Below are 24,170 nucleotides of genomic sequence, written 5' to 3'. Positions count from 1 at the left end.
GAGCTGGACAGGGGACAGATTGGATTTGTCTCCAGTGTGGAAGGGATTGTCACTCTCGAATTGGCCTCCTCAGCCACACTAGACGCTGTTCCAAGTCCTCCATACAGAGCACGATACCATAGTCTTTCGAGACTGAAGGATGCCTACATAGCTCATCTTTAAAACAATTATATATAGTTTGAAAGATTTGAAGGTTTCCAGATTGTGCTTCTAATTTTGTACAATCTGAAAATATCAAGATGCATAGAGTCACTTTGTTTTGCAGCTAGGTTGCACTCAGGCAATATTCAGCTAAATAGCAGGTATATTAGGCATAAAGTACCAAGAGCCTAGATGATAAATGATGCCACAATGAATCCTAAGAAAACTTAGTAGTATTCTCGAAGGCTTTCACGGCCAGGATCTGATGGTTGTTGTGGGGTTTTGGTGAGAATCAACCAACCAAAATTTAGTAGCTTTGCTTTTTACAGTGTTTAAATCTCAGTGTAAAACTGGGCATGTTGGTCATTATGTTAATTTAAAAATTCCAGCAGTCTTAATGAATTCTTCCTTTAGAAACTGTAGCTGGAAATCTTCATGTCAGTAAATAATTTTAGTTAGTGCGTAAATATCTTTCTCTCTCCCCCCCAGTTTTTGATCATTTTAACTGCTTTTTCTGTGCAGAAGGCATGAGAAACTATTCTATAAAAGAATGAAGAAGAACATATGTACTGAAACCTATTATGTTTTTTTAAATATCCCAAAATATTGAAGAAGTTAATTTGTCCACAAAAGCTCACATTGAAATATAGCCGTTAGTCTTTAAGGTGCCATGGAAGGACAGCAAAGATAGGACCAGCCTAGCCTCCTGTGAGGATTCCAGAGTTTAGGAGCAGCAACAGAAAAGGCCCACTCTCCAGTATTCCCACCAAACACACTTGTGAAGGTGATGGAACTGAGATAAAGGCCTCTCCTGATTATCTTAACAGCTGGTCAGGAAGACACATCCTTGATAGTACAACAAAGACTCCTTTTTTGATTTGTGCTACAATAACATCGTTAGAGAAACACTACTGATAGTATATTGTTAATGAATATTAACAACATCCAATGTGCAGATGATGCCATGCTACAATTTAATGCTCTGGATAGGCTACTCAGTAAGGTCAATGAAGTAAATCATGAGTACAGTCAAAAAGCAAATGTTAAAAAACAAAGTTTATGGCAATTCGTAAAAAGGAAGAAGCCAAAGAAATGTAGTTAAGATCTAAAAATGAAAGCATGAAATGTGTGATAAAAATAGCATTTTAGAATTTGGATGAATGAACAAGTTGGATCACAGCCACTCAGTAAAAGTCAGAATGCAGATGGTCTGGACCAGCTTCCTGAGAGTAAAGCAACAAAATCTTAACATCTAGAAACATACAAAATACCGTACTTTTCACTCCATAAGACGCACCTTTCCATAAGACGCACCAATTTTTTAGGAGAAGAAAACAGGAAAATATAATCTGTTTTCTTCGCTCCATAAGACGCACAGACTTTCCACCACCCTGTTTTGTGGGGGGAAAGTGCGTCTTATGGTGCGAAAAATACGGTATTCTGTGGTGGCAATGATGCTGCATCACTCAATGGAATTGATATCCCCATGTAAATACCTAAGACTGCAGTCACCAGCAGTCCATAGGTCAAGTGACGGAGGTACCTCACCCCACCAGTGTAGAATGAGGTGACCTCTTTTGTTGAGACCGTGTGCCACCCATGGCTTATATTATACTTAAGTGTAGCACCAAGCAAAGTTTTATGGCCATTAGTTGGTTAGGATCCCTTCTATCTAGTGAAATGATTAAGGTGAGGTTCTCTTACATGCCTCCAAGCTGTTGGAGTCACCACTATTCCTCTCTTCTCTAACCCCAATAATTTCTCCCCCCCCCCCATGATGGAGAACATTCTTCTGTTATCTTTAATCAACATGTTCCCAGTCAGACAAATATATAAATTCAGAATACCATTCACTGAACTGATAATTCATTCATTCATTGGGAATAAAGGTTAGGGGTTTTTGTTGTCTTTTTGGTGACTTGCCTTCCAGCTGCAGCTGAACTGCATGTAGAAATGGTATGGTTTGGGTATCATTTCTAGTAGTACAAAAGCTTGTCTTTCCAGTCCTCTGTACCCTCTAAGCAAATGGCCTTTCTTTGCAATGCCTATGACCTGAAGGTGCTCATGGATGAGTATAGACAACACAGGCAAAATAGCCTTTATGTTTCAGAAACATATATAGCTCAAATGACAGAAATAAATAGAGCTGGATGAGCATACTGTATAAAGTTGTGATGAGGGAGGCTGCCTCTGGCAGTCCAAGTGTTGAAATCCCCCATCCCTAGACACTAGAATTGTTCAAACTCCAAAATTTATTTTCTCCAGAAAAGATGCTGGGGGATCTCAAAACATGGCAAAACTGTGCCCATGCACCTTAGAGGTCAAAGGGGAACTTTTGAATTAAAGGCTATTTTCAAAATTTTAATTCATTTCAAAAATTTTGGAATGCAATAGTCCACAAATGTTACATATTATCCACTCCTAATAGAGTGTGTGTCTTTGATTCACGACTCCAGTCCGTTTGGTGACCTCACCCATTAACTTCACATAGATGCTCGCAATGCAGAGAGAACAGAGTGGAACCTCCCTTAGTTCTCCTATCCATGGTGTCTTCACATCAACCCTTTGAAAGCAGGATATTTGGAATGAGAGTGGCTAGCTCACATAACCTTCCTGCTATGTTTGGCATTTACTTGGGTTTTCCAAGTCTCAAGTAGACAATCTAACCTCTACTCCATGCTAGTTACCAATATGTGGACTATTGTGGCTTGGGCTTGTAATTATCTAAGAGAGATCATAGCTGGCACACTGGTGATAACTGATGTAAGGTATATGAAATATATTACTACTAGCAAGTATATTCTTTCTTTTAATGATATGCCCAAAATAGCAATAGTCATTTTAATGTTAATTCATATTGTTCACAAAGAATAGTTTTTCTTCATAAATATTGATGCTAGATCTGCAGAAGATTATCAGGAGGAGAGAAGGGCTTTCCTGATCATGGCAGAACATCATCTCATCTGCTTGCAGCAGCCTCTTACAGTATTTAAAATGATGCAGCACTCTTGAGTATTTGCATGTCGTGAATTTTGTAAACCACTCAAATGGTCATCCATAATGATTCACAACGGAACCAGACTCTTTTATGTATATACTCCTACCCCCTTCCCTCCCCAGGTGAAATCAGTACTTATAGTGTTCTATAACAGTGGTTCTTAACCTTTGTTACTCGGATGCTTTTGAACTGCAACTCCCAGAAACCCCAGTCAGGACAGCTGGTGGTGAAGGCTTCTGGGAGTTGCAGTCCAAAACTCCTGAGTAACCCAAGTTTAAGAACCAGTGTTCTATAAGAATCGGTACAAAGAAAGACAAAATAATGGGGTTTTTTTGGGAGGATGTTGATGTAAGTTATGTCTCCCAGCATCCTTCAAACTGGTCCAGGATTTGGGGTGTACTTAATAGTAGTAACGATACCTTTGGAGCTTAAAAATATTCAGGGTGTGATAAATAGATTATTTTGATCCAAGAAACTTTTTATTTCGTAAAACAGTACAAGATCTGAATTTGGGAATGTTGCTAGCTCATTTTAGTTTCTGCCATCACATTTGAACTGACTTATAACAAGCCCAATAGTACTTTCAAGGTAGGTGGAATATTTAAAGAACAATTTCACTAATTCCAGCTGGCTGGATAGTTCAGTGAGTTAGGTTGCAGAGCCGGATACCTTACTTCTCCCTGTGCCTCCCAGAAAAGCCAGCCTGTGTGCCTCAGGCAAGCTGCATAGTCTCAGTGTGCCCCCAGAAGAAAGGAACAGTGAGCTGCTTCTGACTGCCCTCTGCCCGGAAAACCCAGAAAATGGATGCCATAAGTCAGAATTATTTAATATTATTAATAATTATAATTATTTATGAATTCCACACTCCCATCCCTGTGAGTTTCGTGGCTGAGTAGGAAGCTGCGCACAGGTCTCCTGAATTTGTTGTTTGTTTATACTGCCCATATGGCTGCAAGGCCACTCTGGGTGATTTCCAATGTAATAAAATAAAACATTACCACCAACACTTTTTTTTTTAAAAAAAAAATGTTATACAAAAATCAAAATCAACATTCAAATTGAGACTACCACTGTATTATCATGATAATGGGAAAAAAACTATGTCTTAGGATATTGTTTGAAGGTTCTGAGTGAAGGGGACAGGCAGAGTTCTGGGGGGAGGTTGTTCCAGAGGTGGGGAGTGACCACCAAGAAGGCCCGGGTTCTAGTCTTCGCTTTCTGGATCTTTCTTGGGGGGGGTCAGTGTTCTCAACTGCCCCGCCTGAGTGTGCATGTGGACACATGTGCAGATGAACACCTGCTTTCTTATGGTTAGGTCAGATATTCAGTTTAGGACATTATGGTCATCTTCAACAAGGTAGCTGTGTTCGTCTGTTTTGACATATATAACAAGAATAAATGAAAAAGACTTGCGCTGTTTCAAAGAATAACAGATTTATTCTAGTGTGCACTTTCATGGATTACAACCCACTTCTTGGATTTAGAAAGTTTGGGAATGTGTTTTATAATCCATGAGATTTACACTGAAACGATTTTACTTCTTTTTTAATCTTCAAAACTTCTTGCTTTTATTTTTGTTGTACATTTAGGATATTACAGTCTGTTTCTCCCATTGGTCTCCTCCTACTGGTCTAGTAGTATTACAGTAGGACCCCCTAAGCCACGGGCTCAGTAGCCACTGATTCACTTATCCACGGTCTGAAAATATTAATTTTTTTTAAATCCAGAAAAAATATTTTCACATTATTACTAGAACCAGCCACTAGAGAGAGCCAGAGCTTGTTAGTGAAGAATACACAGCATGGTCTCTAGTGGCCAGTTCTGGTAATGCATGCAATTTTCCCCCTTTTACCATGCTATGTATATAGTGTTTGCTACTATCTAGTTTTCAGTATACATGAGGGTCTTGCAACCAATCCCCAGTGGATATGGTAGTCCTATTGTACTGCCAAATTCATATTGGCTCTCTATTGCTTCTGTTTTCTAGTGTTCCATGAGCTGAAAATGAGCAAACTCTGCCAGCAATAATTATGACAGTGCCATGTATCTGCTCTCCTCACCACCATAGTTGCTTGCATCTCCTAAAATTGTTTTTTTTTCCAGAGATACAGAAACTTTCAAATATAAGCCTGGATATAGGAGAAGACTAGGCCAGAGCATGTCTAAAATGGCACTGGGCAGGTTGGCCACCAATCTGTTTATCCTTATTGAAATATGGATCAGGCTGGGGAACCAGCACACATTATAAATACAGATTTAAATCGAGATATATTTATTTTATTTTATTTATTTATTTGTTCGATTTATATCCCGCCCATCTGGTATATTCTACCACTCTGGGTGGCTTACAGAATATCAAAACATTTAAAAAACATAAGAACATTAGCATACAACAATAACAAATAGTGCAGGAATAAATAAATAATAAATAGCAAAGCAAAAGAAATCAGTAGTTGACAGGAGGGAAGGCCTGGATGTACATCCATGTTTTCAGCTGGCATTTGAAAGTACCCAGCGTAGGGGCCTCGCAAATCTCCGGAGGAAGGTTGTTCCAAAGGCAAGGAGCCACCGCCGAGAAGGCCCGGCTTTGAGTTTTTTCCCTCCGGGCCTTACTCGGCATCAGGCTCCTCAGCTTCACCTCCTGACTCGTACGGGTGATCCGAGTAGATCTTGGTGGGAGCAGGCGCTCCACCAAGTATCGAGGTCCTAAACCGTTTAGGGCCTTATAGGTAAGCATTAGAACTTTGAATTCAATGCGGAAACGGATGGGCAGCCAGTGCAGCATGGCCAGAACAGGAGAAATATGTTGGTGTTTTCTCACTCCAGAAAGGAGTCTGGCCGCTGCATTCTGCACCACTTGAAGTTTCCGCATCAGCCTCAAAGGCAGCCCCACGTAGAACGCATTACAGTGGTCTAATCTTGAGATTACGAGCGCATGTACCAAGGTAGTGAGTGCCCCCATGTCAAGGTAGGGTCCAGCCGGACAATCCACCAAAGGTGGAAAAAGGTGGTGCGAAAAGGTGGGTTTCCATGGTGAGCGTCGGGTCCAGGTGTACCCCCAGGCTGCGAACCCCACTCTTAGCAGCCAGGGTCACCCCCCCAAATGTGAGAGAGCCACCCAGGCCACCAACTCCAAGGGCGTCCACCCTCAGAACTTCCATCTTGTCCGGGTTCAGCCTCAGCCCATTTTCCTGCATCCACTGCAGTATGGCCCCCAGGCAGCGCTGGAGGGACAGGACGGCATCACCTGCAGTTGGTGAAAAGGAGATCTAGAGCTGGGTGTCATCAGCATACTGATGACACAAGGCTCCACATCCCCTGATGACCCCACCCAGCGGCCTCATATAGATGTTAAACAGCATTGGGGAGATAATCAACCCCTGTGGGACCCCAGAACTGAGATTCCATGGGGCCGAGACATTCTCCCCAAGCTGTACTCTCTGGGGTCAGTCCTCCAGGAAGGAATGGAGCCAGGCTAACGCCAAGCCACCAATTCCCAACTTGGAGAGCCTCCCCAGGAGGATACTGTGGTCGACGGTATCAAAGGCCGCCCCAAGATGTTGAGGAGAACCAACAAAGACACTTTGCCCCTGTCAGCCTCCCTCAACAGGTCATCGTACAGGGCGACCAATGCCGTCTCTGTACCGTGGCGTGGCCTGAAGCCCGACTGAAATGGATCCAGGGCATTTGTCTCATCCAATTGGGCCTGAAGCTGATCAGCGACCACCCTCTCGACCACTTTGCTCATGAAAGGAACATTGGCGACGGGCCTATAATTGCCAATCTCGTCCGCCGCCATATAGATTTAGACTTTTTTAAAGGAAACCAGAAATGGATCCCTGAGCACTTCTGACTTGCATTTTAGGGGGTGCATGCTGGTGGTGGGAACAAGCCACCCCTCGTTTAGAGAGTCATTTGGAGAAAGGTATCATGGCAACGCAATACTGAAAATAGGAAATTTTATCCATGAATTATTTGTTTTTAACTATTTTACAATTCATTATTTATTGCTTTAACTGAACCTTGTGAAAAATACCTTTTCTTTAAATATTCAAATACCTTTCCTCAGTCTACTTATTATTAATAAGCAGATGTTTGCCAAATATTGTCAAAGGTAGAAGAGACCAAGGAAAAAGAGGATGGGTTGAGCAAGGTTTGGGAAGTGCAGTGCCAATCTTGCTATCCAGCAGAGTGACGCAATTGCCTCCGGCAGCAGATCCAGGGACACGTACATTCTACTTTATTGAATTTTCTCTTTTTTTAAAAAAGCAATTCCCTCATAATGGTGAAAGCCTCTTCTTTTTATTGCAGTAGCTCTCTGGCTATTCTCTTCTCTCAGAGCTGTGTATGCTGCAGACTCTGACTTGGGCCCTCTAAACTAGCCTTCTGCCTCCGGTGTGGTAGAGAATGAGATGTGGTAAAGTATGTCACCTTCCTTTCAGGGTTAAAATAAGAATAATTACCAATCCAGACTGGGGAAGAGACATCTTCTTGCCTCAAGCAAGAAAATGTTTGGGGCTTCTCCTGGGAGGTGATTTAGCTGGTAAGAGTCACACCAACTAAACTCTAGCACCCAGCTGAAAAAAGTATTAAAGGCTGGGTTGTGACTTGCATAGAGGTGCACCACTACATATATGTCTTCTGTGTTAGATTTAATTTTCGAAATCTAAAGCTGATTTAAAGAAAGAGAACTCCTGACAAGTAATTTTATATAAATGGATTCACAAGTTTTACTACTTCTACTTGGGTACAGTAATAAGTTTAGATGTTAACATTTTCAGCCTCTCATATTCAATTAAATTGATCTTAAAAAGTCCTTTTTAAAAGAAAAATAATAACAAGGAAAGCTACAAATAACAAAACTAAACTAAAATATAAATTTAGTAGTGAGTGCACACTTCCCACCCATGCCACCTTCACCCTTGGGACTAGGTAACCAATAAGATCAATTTTTACCATTTTTCACCTCATTCCTCTCCAAAAGTGCATTGATTCTTCTGCTGGCATATAGCCTTTCCCCTTCGAAAAGACATATTCAAAGTATAAATTCCATACATCTTTGATATCGTTAGATATGTAATCCTTAGAATTCAAAGAGTGTAATTTCTTCTTCACATGACTGTAAGGTTGAGGAAAATCTTTGTTTAACTCCAGTATAGTAGAAGAGTATGACACACAGCTTTTATGCATTTAGCAGTAGTAATCAGAGAGCTAGAGAAAACAGGAATGCAGAATTTACAAGCAGAGATAATTGTCCATATAGCTGTCATAAAACATAGAACAGGTGAGTTGCAATACAAACTATGTGGATGAACAGGCCATTCACAAAATCACTTGTTGTTGATAACACCAATACCCTGGCAGTGGATAAACTAATAAACACATGTAGTAGGATAAAAACTTTTATCTCATTCAAATCCACAGGTTTCCATTCCTTTATCTTCTAGGCATGCTATTTGCTTTCTTCTTGCAAAACTCCAAATGCCTCCCTTCAAATCTCATTCTTACATTATTTGTCCCCTTCTGTTTTTCTATATTTTCTTTCCACCCTGTCCTTCACTCAGCTTCCTTGTGCCCCTTCTTTAAGCAACTTAACATCTGCTCACCAAGGTTATCTGTTTTCACCTATCCTCTCCTATCACCTTGTTCCATGTCTGATGAAAATCTGTGTGCTTGCTAATTGTCCTTGCTCTCTCTGTGAATGCTTGCTCAGAGCATACAGGCCCAAGCTTAGTCTGAGGCTGTTGTAGCCGGGATGTATGGCCTCTACTCCCCCAGGGTACAATCCCTAGGGCCAAAACAAGTAAAACAACTACAATTTGGCTGCTCGCCTCTGACTCTAGTGCGTCTGGGCATCCATTTAATCACAAGGAAGGCTAAAACTAGAGGAGAGAGCATGCATGTAAGTTTGGAACCTCAGTCTCAATATTACCAAACCCGATCCTGCCCCCCCCCTGCCCATAGAATGCAAAAGCAAAGTGTGCTGCTTATATACCTCCTCATTGTGCTTAAAGCACTCTCAGGGCAGTTTACAATTTTTAAATTAATTATACGGGCTACACATTGTCACCCCGCACCCCCACCCCATCCCAGCAAGCCAGGTACTCATTTTACCGAACTTGAAAGGATGAAAGATTCAGTCAACCTCAAGTCAGCTGTCAGATCCTTTGATATTGAATTCTAACCATGAGCAGAGTTTGGGCTGCAATACTACAGTTTAACCACTTGCGCCATAAAGCTGTTCAATGCAGGGCTCTGAAGAGGGCTCTGTAACCGTGGTCAGCTAAATGAGATTGCAGAACTCCCAGGATTGGGAACCTTGTTGTATTTATTTCTGTTTCATGTTTTATTTCAAAACCACCTTTCCCCCTAGTGAGGGGACCTTATCAGGTTTGCAATCCTGGGAAGTCTGTAACCACATTTCAGATGAATTCATTTCCATAACCCTGTAAAAAAAAATTGAATGCGTAGTGCACTCAGAGTGCAGCATATGCTGTTCTTCTTCCTGCACCATTTAGTGAGTCCACTTCCCTACAAATGAAAAACAACATTGCAGTTACTCTGCAGAAACAGGTTATCCCCCACTTCCTCCTCCATGAAGGTACGGAGAGTGTTTGCAAGAACAAGCTGTTTTATTGCAGCAACATAAATATAACAGGGCCAACATGGCTCAACAACAAAATCTGAGTATTTCCATGGGTGCCAGGGAGCTAACTGCACTTCCAAACAGTATAGGTCAACAGGACCAGTCCACAACGGTCTCTTACCGAGAAAAATGGAACCCCACCTCCTCTGCCATTTCAAGGAAAACTCTTAGGTGTGCTGAGAGTGCCACAGTAAAGGTGTTGGATGCAAGCACTCAGCTGTCCCTGGAACAGAGTAGCCTGGGCACCTTCCCCAGCTACTCCTCTGTAGTAATTACCAGTGGCAGCTGCACCATAAGTGTAGTATTTCTCCTTGGAGGTACCCCTAAAGAAGTCTATATGGACATGGCTGACCTTGCCTGTGTAATAAGGTGCAGGAAGAGGCTGAATATGAGGAGAACCAGCTGGTTGACCCTGAGAGTACTGTGGGTCAGGAATCTCGCCCTTACTCTTGGGGAGGTGGAAAGCCCACACTCACTGGTAGGGGTGCCGGTCTTGGTCCCATACCCACTCTTTACAAATTTAAAGTTTATATAGTTCTACCATCCTTACTGAAAAAAAGAACAAATTAGAAGTAACTACTTACTTGCAACTTCTTGTTGGCAAGCTGTGATTTCATTAGAATTCTAAATGCTAAAGCTGCTCCTTCCACTTTTCATGCTTTCAAAGCAGCCTAGTGGCAAACTCCTGTTAAAAGAAAAGTGGTCTCCTGTAATGACACTGAAGGATGCTATCGCTTTTGAAGAATATTGCATTTGTTTAGGTGGCATAAAGAATCCTTATTTTTAAAAAATGAAAGAAGGTGACAAAGACACAGGAAATTGAACTTTAATGATGGCTACAACCTCCCCCCTTCTTCATCCTTTGTGTTAAGGGGAGAGACAAAATGAGCTAGAGCTTTATCTTTCTTCTGCCTTGTCACTCAAGCTACACGTGTACCCTAGTAAGATTTTGAAAAAGAATGGGAAATGTGTTGAATTCAAATAAGGAGGCTGCATGCCCCGCTTTGCAGAGTGTATTCCTTTCTTTGGAGGGCTGAACGACAGTTCTTCATTTTGAAGGAATCTTCAAGTGGGCTGTCTTCCACCCATGGAGCTCAGAGGGCCAGAAGTCATTTCCAGTTTTGAGGGGGGGGGGAATCCAAATGACTCTAAAAACGGTTGAGAGAGGAAGCAGCAATGATGTAACTGCCCCAATGCCCCCTTCAGAATGCAAGAACCCTTTCAGAGTAATTTTAAGACAAATTCAGAGGACTTGGTTGCAGTTGGCTTCCAACCCTATTCTTTTGGAAGCTGGCTCAACAGCTCTGTGTTTTAGTTATTTGGCTATGGAACCAGAGGTTGAGAGTTCAATTCCCCAGTATGCCTCCTGGGAGAAGAGCCAGACTGTGTGGCCTTGGGCAAGCTGCTGAGTCCCAGGGCACCCCCAGAAGAAGGGAGTGGTAAACCACTTCTAAGTACTTTCTACCTGGAAAGCGCTGAAAAGGGTCACCCACCATTTGACAGCATTGACTGGACAGCACATGATTATTATTCTGTCTGAAGAGCTTAAAAGAGGAAGGAGCATAAGAAGAAAGAAGAGGCTCTTTAAATGTGCCTACCAACTGTAATCATGCACTGAGCCGGCACATAGGTCACCTGTTTACACCATAAGATGTCAGTGCAGATGTTCATTCTGGTTCACAAATGGGTCTGGTAATTGTGAACCAAACCAATTCATATGGAAATTCAGAGGGACTGAATTTCTACTCTGTCCCCAACATTTAACTGGATTGGAACCTTTCAACTTTGAAATCCAACTTTCAAGGCTCACATTATGTTTATTTCATATGTTTCATTGAATAGCGGTAAGAGGTTATAATTCCACTGATACAACTCACTATTTTCTACCCTACTCTGTATGACGGTGCATGTATTTTCCATTTTTTGACACTTGACATCTGCAGTGGCTATGATCCCACCCTGTTTCCAGTAACTGCATTACTGAACTTAAGGAAGAAAGTGGGGTGGGTAAGCAGGGAGCCTTGCTTCAAAAGGAATGGGCTTGCTGTTGTGAAATAAAGGGTCTATTTTTTTAAAAAAATTAAATAGACCTTTATTTCACTACAGCAAGCCGTACAAAATGTGTCTTCTGTTCCTTCCTATTGCAGAATTAACATTGCCTCGTATTTTTAAAAAAATTGTTTAAAATACGAGGCAATGTTAATTCTGCAAGAGGAAGGAACAGAAGACACATTTTGTATGGCGTGATATTTTTAAAAAATGTGACTCGCAAAGCCCTGTAGGAGTGCTAGGGGGTAGGAGCGAGTAGGAGGGCACTACATATCTTTTAGGTTTGGGGTATTTTACGACATCTCCCAGATCATTGGTGGTGCTAGCTAAAATTCCTGGGAGACATGAAAAGTACATTAATCTTTTTGCCTTGTTGATTTGATTTTCAAATATCTCTGGGGAAGAAAAAAGAAAACTGCTAGTTAGCATCCTCAACAGCCAAATATTAATAGTAGTGATCTTATGTCTAAGAGAAGAAATAAGGCCTCACCAGAGTCAGCTTGAAGCATGCTAGAGAAATGTAGCAGGAAAAAAAGCTTTTCTATTTCCTGTATTCTTTTCCTCCTCCCCCATTTTCTGTATTTCTGACAGCAGTGTGTTTCTCACTATGGTCCACGATTGTAAAAATGCTACTTTGGTCATCAGCTCTTAGCTCGAGAGTCCTCTCAATGCTGTTAAAAAGTAAAAGCTAGCTTGATAGCAGAAGGCAGGGCTGCAAATACATTAAGAGCAAATGAATAAATACCTACATGAACCATTTGTTGATTATTAATTTTTAATGGCCTTATTGTTTAATTTGTTTTTGGCTATAGGGTTTTAAGGGTTTTATTGTTTAATTCACTTTTTAGTGATGTTAGGTATCTTGAGCACTGTTCCTGTAGAGATAAGACACTATTTTAGAGTGATTTTCTTTTTAGAGGAAAGGGATAGAAATGGGAAACATAACAATGAGTTTGAAGAAGAATAGAATCAGGAGAAGGATAATGGTGATGATGATGGTAAGGTAAGTGCCCTGCAGTTTTTAGTTCAGACAAAAAAATCCAAAGGGACTAGGTTCCTCATCTTTTGTACACTTGTTGCCCCAACCACAGGCATTTCATTTCATGTCTTTGAGGATGGCTGTCTGTCATACCTTCAGATGACAATTCTCAGTTGGAAGGGCTGTCAAAGGATTGTATTGGAAGCTGTCCTCTAATTCTGAAGGTTCTCTATTCTTAGTCTGCTTTTAAAATGAGGAATGAGAACAGGAGCCACAGAGTTATCTATCAACAGCACTCAGGTAGTGGACAACACAGGCACAGAAATCATCTGGCCGTAATCCTCCCCAGTAAATGAAGGAGGTTTCACACAGGGGTTCTTATTCCTAGTAGACACAAGACAAAAGCATCACTCTTTGATTCTCTAAAGAAGAAGACAGACAGATAGACAGACAGATTATCCAGAACTTAAAGGCTTGTATAGATGGGTACCTAAATCTCTATTTGCATCCCTTTTGGTACTGTTTGGTTTGATTCAATTTATGATGTCCTTATGTGTTTTTATTCAGAGTACCCCTTTTTAGAGCTCTCTCACTCCTTTCTGGCATAGCACTCCTTTCTTTCTTTCTTTCTTTCTTTCTTTCTTTCTTTCTTTCTTTCTTTCTTTCTTTCTTTCTTTCTTTCTTTCTTTCTTTCTTTCTTTCTTTCTTTCTTTCTTTCTTTCTTTCTTTCGGCACAATTTGTTGCCTTCCTAATTATCCTGTTGCACAGCCTGTGTGGATGGTTAGTTTCCACCCAAATGGAGCTGTGGGTGGGTGTTCTATATGTAACCCTGTGACATATTTGATGGGTGGTAGCTTTGAAAGGGATGATGGGAACCCCCTTCCTTTATTTTCATTTTATTTACTGATTTATTTTAAAAATGTATTTCCCTATTGATACAGTGCTATTCTAAATAGATGAGATATATTGGCTTGATGCATTGCTGTATCGTTAAATCACTTACTTTATTTAACAGCAGTCAGACTTCTTAGTGGGGTGAGAAAGCAGCAACATATCTCCCCCACTCTGGCTGCCTCGCATTAGCTGCCCATTCATTTCCACATTGATTTCAAAGTACTGTACTAATGATGACATATAAAGTCCTAAATGGTTTAGGACCTCAATATCTGGCAGAACGCCTCCTTCCACCTAGATCTAGTCAAGATGGGTGGCTGAGGGGCCTAACGCTGAGGGAGGCCCAAAGGGAAAGAACAAGAATGCGGGCCTTCTCAGCAGTGGCCCCTCGCCTCTGGAACAATCTCTCCCACCCCCCTGCTCTGAAAGTTGTCTGGCTTCCTTGCTGGGTGTTCTTAAGAGCCAACTCAAGATCTGGCTCTTTAGGCAGGCCTTCCCTCCTGTCAATACTTAATTTATTGTTATCTTTATGGTTTAAATGTTGTTGGTTATTTTATTTTATTATTCTTGTATGTTGTTAGCCATCCAGAGTAGACTTCAGTCTGGATGGGCGGGATATAAAATAAATAAAATAAAATAAAACAACAAAAAAAGGAAAGTTTCCACAAATGGCTGAATGATCACTGTGGGAGAAGCAGGGAAGGGAGCTACAGTAAGTTGACCACCACCACCAAATCAATCAACAAGTAACAGGCTCTCTCCCTCCCCCCATTGTTTTTGGCTTAGTGATTGCTTGGTAGGGGGAAGAGATGTGTAGAAAGTAAATCAAAGCAAACTTTTGAAAAAACTAGCTGAATTGGAGACTTGCATCCCTTTTAAGTCCAAATTCCCCCATATAGGCAGGCCCTCAATCCCTTAAACCTAATGAGACTTCTGTCCACCAATACAGGTCAAGTACAGTGGATTAGTAAAAATTACACTGGGGAAGTCATCAGTTTAATAAATACATAACCTATCCTTCTTCCTAAAAACATTCCTTCCTTCCTTTGGTGTTGTTGTTGAAAGGGAACTATACATTATGCTTTTTGGGGATGGATGCTCTCTTTTCCTTCAAATAATGTTGTCTTCTTGTCTTATTTTTATTAATTTCATAAATGTGTAATATTCTAAATTACATGCTGAAAAAGATAGTAACTTGGAGAAATATGCAGATTAAGGTTGGCATTTCATAAAGGAAAGGAGGTTTTCCATTTGTTTACATGAATTAATTTCTCAATTCTATGCTATCAAAATACTCTTGACAGAATTTTTCTTCTTGGTGGCCAAAGGGAACATATTTTTTTACCTGTTTGTTTGTTGTTGTTCTTTAATAGGGACAGGTTGCTTCTTTTCTTAATTTTGAACTACTCAAACTACTAGACCTTTATAGGCTGACTGAAGATTTTGCAGCTTTCTGATGTATATTGCATTGACAAAATTATAATTAACTCATGTAAGAGTTTTTGTATATGGTAACTCAATTTTTGTTTGTAAGGCTTTGCACTTTTCTTGGGATGTAGTTTAGAATAAGCCAAATTCTGGATTGACCTCGATCACTTTGGAGAGATGTATTGGTTCTGACACATGAAACCGGATTCCCTTTGAAGCGACCATGACAGAATTGGGGCCTTGCTGAAGCCTGACAAAATGTGCTCCTCCATTTTAAGTTTCCCTTATATGGAAGCCACAAGAATTGAGAGAGGGAAGGTGGGGTTGAGGAGGAGAAAGATTGCACAAATCTTTTATTATTATTATTTAAAAAAGAATTACTCATCTGGGCTCGAATTTCTACAGCCTGTTTGTGTATGTGTTAAAACCCACATGAACGCCCATGAATGCACACATACACTGTTATTTTCCTTTCATTAAAAGGAAAATGGCATTTCATATGGTCACTGGAAATATAATAATAAGTGTTTGCCATCAAGTCAGCTCTGGCTTCTGGTGACGCTTTCCAGTGTTTCCCAGGGGTTGATCATTTCCTTCCTCTGGAGGCACCCTGGGATTGTGCAACTTGCCCAAGGCCACATAGGCTGGCTCTTCTGGGATGCACAGTGAGGAACTGAACTCCAAACCTCTGGCTCCCCAGCCAGAAACCAACTAACTGAGCTACCCAGATGGTGTCACTGGAAAAACCCATACTTTCCTGTAAATTGGTGATAGAAATAGGTTTAAATATGACCGTCAGAATTTTTTTAGTGATTTCATAATTGACAGCATAATCCTATTGCTAGGATTCCCAGTGTGGTGTAGTGCAGTGGTTCTTAACCTTGAGTTACTCAGGTGTTTTTTGGACTGCAGCTCCCAGAAGCCTTCACCACCAGCTGTGCTGGCTGGGGTTTCTGGGAGTTGCAGTTCAAAAACACCTGAGTAAGCCAAGGTTAAGAACCACTGGTGTAGTGGATAGAGTGAGGGGTTAAGACTCTGGAGAATAGAGTCTGAATCTCCACTTGGCCATGAAAACTCACTGGGGGAAGTAAAACTGGTAAAACCACTCCTTAAATATCTCACTTACCTTGAAAGGCCTCTTAGGATCACTATAAATCAGTTCTGACCTGATGGCACAGAACAACAATCCTATTGCCGCTGATTCCAAAGTAAGCCCCATTGAGTCCAGTAATTACACCCAACAAACTGTCTGTACCAACCTATTTGGTAGTACACAAGCCCAATAATCTCATAGAATCTCAAGGCTAAAGTACTGTATTTTTAAAATATCAAACGTTTTTTTCAAAATGAAACATTGCTGTGAAATGTGGATTGGGATGTTGTTTAACATTTTCATTCAAATGTACATCCCACCGAAAGCAATGAAACCCTTACATCAACTGTACACCCTGCAGTTCCTGATCTAGGAAGGGAAAACCAAGTCAAATCTTCTTACCCAGAGGCACTGGAGTAATTTATAACAAATAATAATCAGGTTCAGGTTCGGGGCAAAGCTGATGGAGATTCCATAGCTGATAAGACCACTGAAGTACTTTGGCTGTAAAGCAGCTGATTTGGGCACAGATGATAATGTCAAGACCTGTGCTGAAATCACAGAACGGCCAGATGGGGCACAGCTTCCTTGTTTTTTATTATATGTGTCCGAGCTGTGTCTTTTAGAGCAGTGGTCCCCAACCTTGGGCCTCCAGATGTTCTTGGACTTCAACTCCCAGAAATCCTAGCCAGTAGAGGTGGTGGTGAAGGCTTCTGGGAGTTGTAGTTCAAGAACATCTGGAGGCCCAAGGTTGGGGACCACTGTTTTAGAGAAGACCTTTGTTTGAGGTAAAACATTCTGGTTTGTAGCTTTCATTCTCACATAATTCCATTCCTCAAGAGGGGTGACAATCACTGGCCGCAGGGCTCTTTTCTGAGTTTCATAGTAATGAAGTCAATGTCTGCTTTAAAAAGTTCAAAATGGAACTACTGATTACACTGTTTGCCTAGATCATATTGAATGTGGAAACGGAGGTGGTTTACTCCTCTAAGGATGCTATTCTACTCCAATAGACCCATAAATCATACTGAACATTTTTAGGCAGTACTGATTCCCTCTGTGTCCATGGAGAGACTAAAAATAAAAATATTCAGTCTACATGAAAGAAATAGAAAGAGGCACAAAAACATCATCCTCTTATGGTTTTCTTTTTACATTCCAGTACCCCGAAGTTTTATAGAATGTCTTTCTTAGTGATGTCACATTATGTGAATGTGCAACTCTTGAAGGCTGTAGTCTTGGGAACATGCCCAAGAAATCCAGTTTGAAGGTCATTGTTAATGCCCCAGCCTTGAAGGAGACAGCTTGAGACTGGATTTCCCTCCTCCAAGCCCCATCGGTCACTGTGAAGGTTTCTTCTGAGTTTGGAACTTCTGATCTCAGGGGTATTGCAGGGCATGGATGAAAGGAGGGTGGGCGAAAAAGGATGTGAATTTTCTGGTTCCACAGTTCCTCCAGCACGTGCATGCACGTGAGCACGCATGCACACAGACACACACCAATGCATAAAGTGAAATGTAGGTGCATCTCAGAATACATCTCTCTTCTTCACCTGACAGTTAAAAGCAATAATCTTTTAAGTTTATCCCTAGTTCAGAAAAGTTAGTTTGTTGCATTCTGACTGGAGGGTTCTAGAGGTGGTAGCCCAAAAATGGAATTTGCCCAAGTTGTGGTAGACATGTATAGGAGAGCATTGTTAACCACCTTGCAATGCAATGAATTCATTCTGTTTTCATCCAACTTTTACTCTTTATTAACTGCAGCCATTCTGTTTGGTAGAATGATTATTTCCTGTTTACAATAAAATCTTGGTGGATAAGTGACCTTCCTTTGCATCTGTCTTTTTCTCTTTTCTGTATAGAAAACGTCGTAAGCAGTTTACCCGATCACAGCTGAAAAGAGCCTGTCGGACCCCATGCACTTTAATTCTGAGGAAAATGAAGTCCCTTATGACTCACAAAGAGATTCAAGAGAATTTGAGTAATCTTTCACAGCTGAAGACACAACCATGAAATCTGTGTTGGTGGTTACTTTAAAAGCATCACCTGGTAAAGAAGAATTTCTGAAGCCTTGCAGAAAGCTGTTCTTTTTCCGTGTCAAGAACAGTCTAGTGCTGGATCTAAGGAGTAAAATTCAGCTTTGGTCTTTCTTTGAGATAAGGCAACCAGGATACAAGACGATTTATGTTAAACCTTTTTCAGAGCATTGAGAATCACAGTTTGACGACAATTTCCTGAGAACACATAGCCCTTTCCAGGGCAAATTCAGATAGCTAACCCATCATTTATGAATCTTTTTCTGCCAAGACTATCTTGTGGTGAATCATTTAAAGTTTTCACAGGAGCCCTGTTTTTCAAAGCTCTGGGTGTATTGCAGTATCTCATTCCAAACATGGAGCTGTGTCTGTTGAAGGACAGATGCCAAACTGAATTGTCTTTGTTTAATTTTGGGATGTGCTGTTTCAGACATGCTGAATTTTAGAAGAAACCTACCATGTTTGCTTTGAGGGTCAAGAGGGAAAATATGAGCATGGAAGATTGTGAAAGCAGGTGTACAGTGGTTGAATTGGGTTTCCAAATACCAAAATTTTCCATTTATAAGAGGACTCAGTGTATAAGACACCCCCTTTTCTAACCCCCACATTAGAAAATTTTATCCCAGCAGGGGCTTAGGAAGTGGGTAACGCAGCTGTGAAAGAGCTGCACAATCACAACTGTTTGATCCTGAAGCAGCCATGAAAGGGCTTCAGGATCAAAGGGCAGTGATCATATAGCCCTTTCATCTCTGCTTTACCTGAAGGGAGGCTTCCCTTCCTTTTTGCGAAGCCCCGTGGCTTCAGAAAAGGCAGGGAAATTGGCTGCCTTCTGTGTATAAAACGACCCTCAATTTTTTGTCTAATTGTTTAAGGGAAAAGTGTCATTTTATACACAGAAAAAGACGGTATCATAGGTAACCAAGTCAGTGTTGTCTGCTTTTTTGGAGTGGACTGTGTTGCTAAATAGGGTTGCTTGGGGTTGGGTAGAGGTCTGGTATGCCATTTGGTATGTTCCTCACATCCAAATGACATACTGGGTCTCAAGTAAACCTACTTGGTCCAGTTCCTTCCACTGAGAATTTCCCATGTCATGAAGTGGCTTAAGGAGCCATTTTGTGATATTGGCAAATTAAACACTTCCTCTACTCTGCAAAGGGGCAGAGGAAGTGAAAAAATAGACTGTGTTAGAACAGTGTTGACATGTTGCAGCATATCATCATATATATAAGAAACCTCCTCCTGGAAGTGAAAGGAGACAGGACAGAGCAGCAAGGCAGATTTCTTTTCTTTGAGACTTTTTTTAAAGATCAGATCAAGAACCTGCCCAGAGCTAAATCCCCTGCCAGCCCATACTTAGTTATAGATTTAGTTGAGAGTGGTTCTTGACCCAATCACAGAGCGGAAGAAGTGTTTAGTTTGCCAATATATTGAACTGTCTCTCTTCTTAAGGTAGTTCATGATATGGAAACTTCTGAGTAAAAGCAGCCTTGACACCCCCAAGCTTGCTTTGGTTCATTTCTGGTGATAGCATGTGTTGGAAATGAACTCAAATGGAGGGATCCTACCTGCACCAAAAAAGCAGAAGCCCCTGACACGAACACTGGAGACAGTCTGGTTCACTTCCGCAATTATGTTGTGTGATGGCTGAAAAAAGGAGTAAACCAACCTATCCCTGTAGCAGACTGAACGGTGAATTAAATGCCCATCTGATCACACTCACAGACTGTGATTTTTCCATCAATCCTGAAAAGGTGTCATATTTCAGTGTATTGGCTTTTATGAACAAGCCGCTGTTACGCTGACAGTTATTTTTTAATGTAACATGAAATCCGTTTTTCTCATTACTTATTGATATTTTTGCATAATCTCTGAGATCTTCTCCTGCAGCTCAGGCAGGCAAGCTTCTTTCTTTGATGCGTGGTGGTGGCTGAGTTGCGACAAGCAAATGAAATTGCTATGGCTGAGCAGAGAGAAAGGGCATACCACAATCACTCATTACATGCAGTGCCATAACAGATGCTGTCCCCTTTTCACACATTAAGGCCTTAACCCTTCCAATCGCTCCCAGTCATTCTCTCCTCCGTTTGTTTCCGATATGTCTTCCCCTTATGTGATAGTCTAGTGGAGACAAGGTTTACAGGGTTGAAACTCCAGATTTTCCAAATAGGAAGGATTATGATTTCATCTGCCATCCTCCACCTCAGGCTTTCACGGATCCTCCTGAGCTTAGCTGTAGTCCTAACAACAGCAGAGGGAGAAATGGATGTCATCAGGAAAGCGTATTGTGGCAAACTCTCCCTGAGGGAATGGAACATATTTGAAGGTAATTCGCTCTGGAATGAACAAGCAGTGGCCATTAACTTTACAAAATGTTTCTTATTTGTTATGGATTGATCCAGCTGCCTTCAGACTCTCAGGGGACACATATAAGGGGACTTTTCTGATGGGCACCTGCATTTCCAAATTTACTACTACTATCACTAACCTTTAGAGCACAACCATATTTTATAACCATACAGTCTACTTTGGTCATGCTAATTCTCTCACTCACTTCTTTCCTTCTGATAGTAGCTCTAGTCATCAAATTTCATTTATAGCCAGAAATGCATACACCTATTTTGTGAACGAACAAAGGATCGCAGGTTCAAGAAGCAGGAATCCATTAATTTAATTTTGATGCCACTTTCCTCTTAGTCTAGAGACACTGGGCAACTCAAAAATGATTTTAAAAACTACCCCTAGCAGCACAACAAATTATAACAATAATAGAAAAGAATTAAACATGCAGTGTGTGCCAGAATCCTGTGAAGAGGTCGGATCCCCTGAGCAGGAGACCCAACCTCTGCAGCTGAGAGTATGTGCCTTCAGTTTCTCCAGTAAGGAAAACAAAGGCATGCCTGATCCCTTGGTTAGCTGGCTGGCAAAAAGGACAAATTGCATGCATGATTGTCTTTGGGTGCATGGTTCCATTCAACAGGATTTTGTCCAGAAACAAAAATTAAAATTACCAGTTTTAAAACTGTCCATCGTTGTTGTTATATGCGTTAAACGGTGACCCTATAACTGAGGGATTTTATTTCTTTATTTAAAATATTTCTATGTCACTTTTCTCCCCCAAAGGGCCTAAGGTGGCTTACATTACTAAAACAGTATCTAAAAGCTAAACCAGTAAGTATACAAAAAGAATTAAACAAGTACTATAGTAAAATGGTAACTAAGATCAATATTAAAACACATTTAAAACAACATTAAAACACATTTAAAACAACAGAGCAGAACAGTCTATTTAAAACCCCTCTCAGACCACCAGTCATTAAGGAAAAACCTGCCTGACATGACCTCCATAATTGTCCTCAACCCCTTTACTCAGCTCTTGTAAACTCAAGTCTGTGGCTTCCTTTAGGGAATCAGTCCATTTTGTATTTGGTCTTCCTCTTTTCCTGCTGCCTTCCACCTTTTCCAGCATTAATGTATTTCCCAGAGAATCTTGCCTTCTCACGATGTGCCCAAAGTAGGGCAGAGTCTGCCTTGATAAATTATGTCACTGATAAATGCTTTCCCCTATTGCTTCTGTTGTTCACTAGAGAAAACAAAAGCTCTGAGTATGACTGCAGCTTCAGCAGTAGGGAACTTTTGGGAAATCTGCCACCTTAAAGATAAAGACCACATCTTTAGCAGCCCTTGAAAGATATCCATCTTTTCAATGTCTATGTGTCATAGTCTTGGACCTAAACACTCATACACATACACCCACCTTCTTTTATTATTACAGATAGAAGTCAGTGTTAAAAAAAATCTGCCACTTCCTTAAGTAACAAACATGGCTAATGAGCAGAATCAGAGTCAGACTATTGAGAGACGGGGGGGGGGGACAAGCATTCCTGGGGTAATCCTAAGGTTTGTGGAAGGAAAAATTTAAAAAATATGAAAATTGAAGGTGCAAGAAGGACAAAAATGAAAAAATAGCCCATTGTAACCAGAGCATGCTTAGTTAGCACCCAATGCTAAGAAATTATCAAGTAGAAAAAGAGATTGGAAAATGGGGTGGAAAGAGTCAAGGCTGAACTACTTGTGGTCTATAGCAATGGTCCCCAACCTTGGGCCTCCAGATGTTCTTGGACTTCAACCCCCAGAAATCCTGGCGAGCAGAGGTGATGGTGAAGGCTTCTGGGAGTTGTAGTTCAAGAACATCTGGAGGCCCAAGGTTGGAGACCACTGGTCTATAGAATGCAATGGGTAGAATGGCTGGGTGGCAGGAACTCTGAAGGTTAGATTAGGGTGATGCACTGCAACATTTTATTGCTGCCACCACATGATTTCTGTAAAACCATTCCACCAGAGGCAGAGAAATCACTTCTTCTAGTAGGATTAAGTTGCAATTTTACCTGTAGCTGACAGGTTAATTATGACTTCTAGATCCACCTGTATTAAACATCCCCATTAAATACCCTGAGAAAACAAGCAAAGTTTCTACTAGTATCTCAGTTTCTATTATTCCTTTTGTATCCCATAACACCAATTTCCATGATAATTAAAAGTTGATTGCTATTCCAAGAATTATGTAGGAAAGTGAGGCTCAGGTATCACGTTGCAAACATTTATTACTGTTTGCTCCATAAAAATGTTCCAACCGACATGATGTTCAGCTTCAATAATACTGGATTTTTTTTTTAAAAAAAAGTTAACTATTATCATTACTATATCTAAAGAAAAGGTTAATTCCTCAACTATTCAAAATTCATGTCTGTATGTTTTTCCTGTTTGGAGTGCTTTTTGCTTGGACTGGATTTTTTAAAATCTGCAAATCTAAATGTACAGCCAGGATCCTATTGTCAATTTATATGTTTATAAGTGGAATCACATAGGTTGCAGTGACAATTTATCTCTACAATAAAAGTAAAATGTGATGCTTATATACCATCCCATAACACTTTAAGCACTTTCTGGGCATTTTACAAGATGAAGGCTACATTTTTCCCTCTCCCCCGCAAACTGAGTACTCATTTTACTGATCTTGGAAGGATGGAGGGCTGAGTCATCTATGAGCCAGCTACCTGAATCCATTCGCATCGAAAGCGGATTGTCTAAGTCTTGATTGCAGTTTAAGTACTGTGCCATGAAGCTCCTCTACTACAGTGGTGGTTGTGTTCTTGGTCATGCACCCAATTGTGCAATGGGCATATAACCAGGAATGCAACTGCATTTCATTAACTAGCAGCAATATACGCAATATCATTTGTGTCCATATAACCAACAATAGGATTCTGGTCAATGTTTTTTTTCAGTGGAATTGTATGGGTATCATTGTATTCATCTGGAAAATGCAGAATATTCTAAAGATGCATTTTGCTTACTAATTTCTTCTTCAGAACACATCTTTATACTTCTGAGTACACTACTGAGGGAATATCAAACCATCAGTTCATTGGAGGAAAACAATCTGTACACAGTTTGACTCTGTAGCTTCCCATTTTCTTGCCCTGTCTGAAAAGAGAATTACTCAGCATTTACTGAGACAATAATAAGACATGGGATTTTGCTTTCAGGTATAATCCCATGATCAGAAGGCACTGCAAAATGGAAAGCATGTGCTTACGTGTGCATTAGTGGAAAGTGGAAGGTGAGATTCCGGAAAGTTTGGTGGCGTGTCTTTAATATTTGTGTAGAAAAGCTACTGTTGGGCACTCCTGTAAATATCTCTCTGTACAATAAAGCTTGATTGTTACACAACTTCTTCATTCTCTTTTCAATCTGAGAAATTCAAGAGAAGCCTGGACTTTTCTATGGAGCCTTACACAAATGCCAGAGAAGAAGATGCTGTGTGGAACATTTTGGAGTCTGGGATAACACATGCCAGGACTGCTTGTGGTAATGGAAATGTATTGAACACATTAGCATATAGATGG

General features: G+C 40.7%; 1 protein-coding gene across 4 annotated transcripts in view; it reads left to right on the top strand.

The window, feature by feature from the left end:
* The window catches only part of MTA3 (metastasis associated 1 family member 3), a 182,068-nt gene extending 160,621 nt beyond the window's left edge, over window positions 1-21,447 (top strand). For 3 of the 4 annotated variants that reach the window (XM_078380862.1, XM_078380857.1, XM_078380865.1), the window contains one exon: window positions 18,091-21,447. In XM_078380862.1, coding sequence (XP_078236988.1) covers window positions 18,091-18,102 — 12 coding nt within the window. In that variant the 3' untranslated portion in view covers window positions 18,103-21,447. The remainder of the gene's footprint in view (window positions 1-18,090) is intronic. The other variant, XM_078380852.1, reaches the window with a different exon arrangement.
* Window positions 21,448-24,170: the final 2,723 nt, after the last annotated feature.

This window comes from Pogona vitticeps, chromosome 1, assembly GCF_051106095.1.
Source record: "Pogona vitticeps strain Pit_001003342236 chromosome 1, PviZW2.1, whole genome shotgun sequence".
Taxonomy (NCBI): domain Eukaryota; kingdom Metazoa; phylum Chordata; class Lepidosauria; order Squamata; family Agamidae; genus Pogona; species Pogona vitticeps.
Note: the sequence above shows the minus strand (reverse complement) of the source record. Positions and strands in the feature narration are given on the sequence as shown.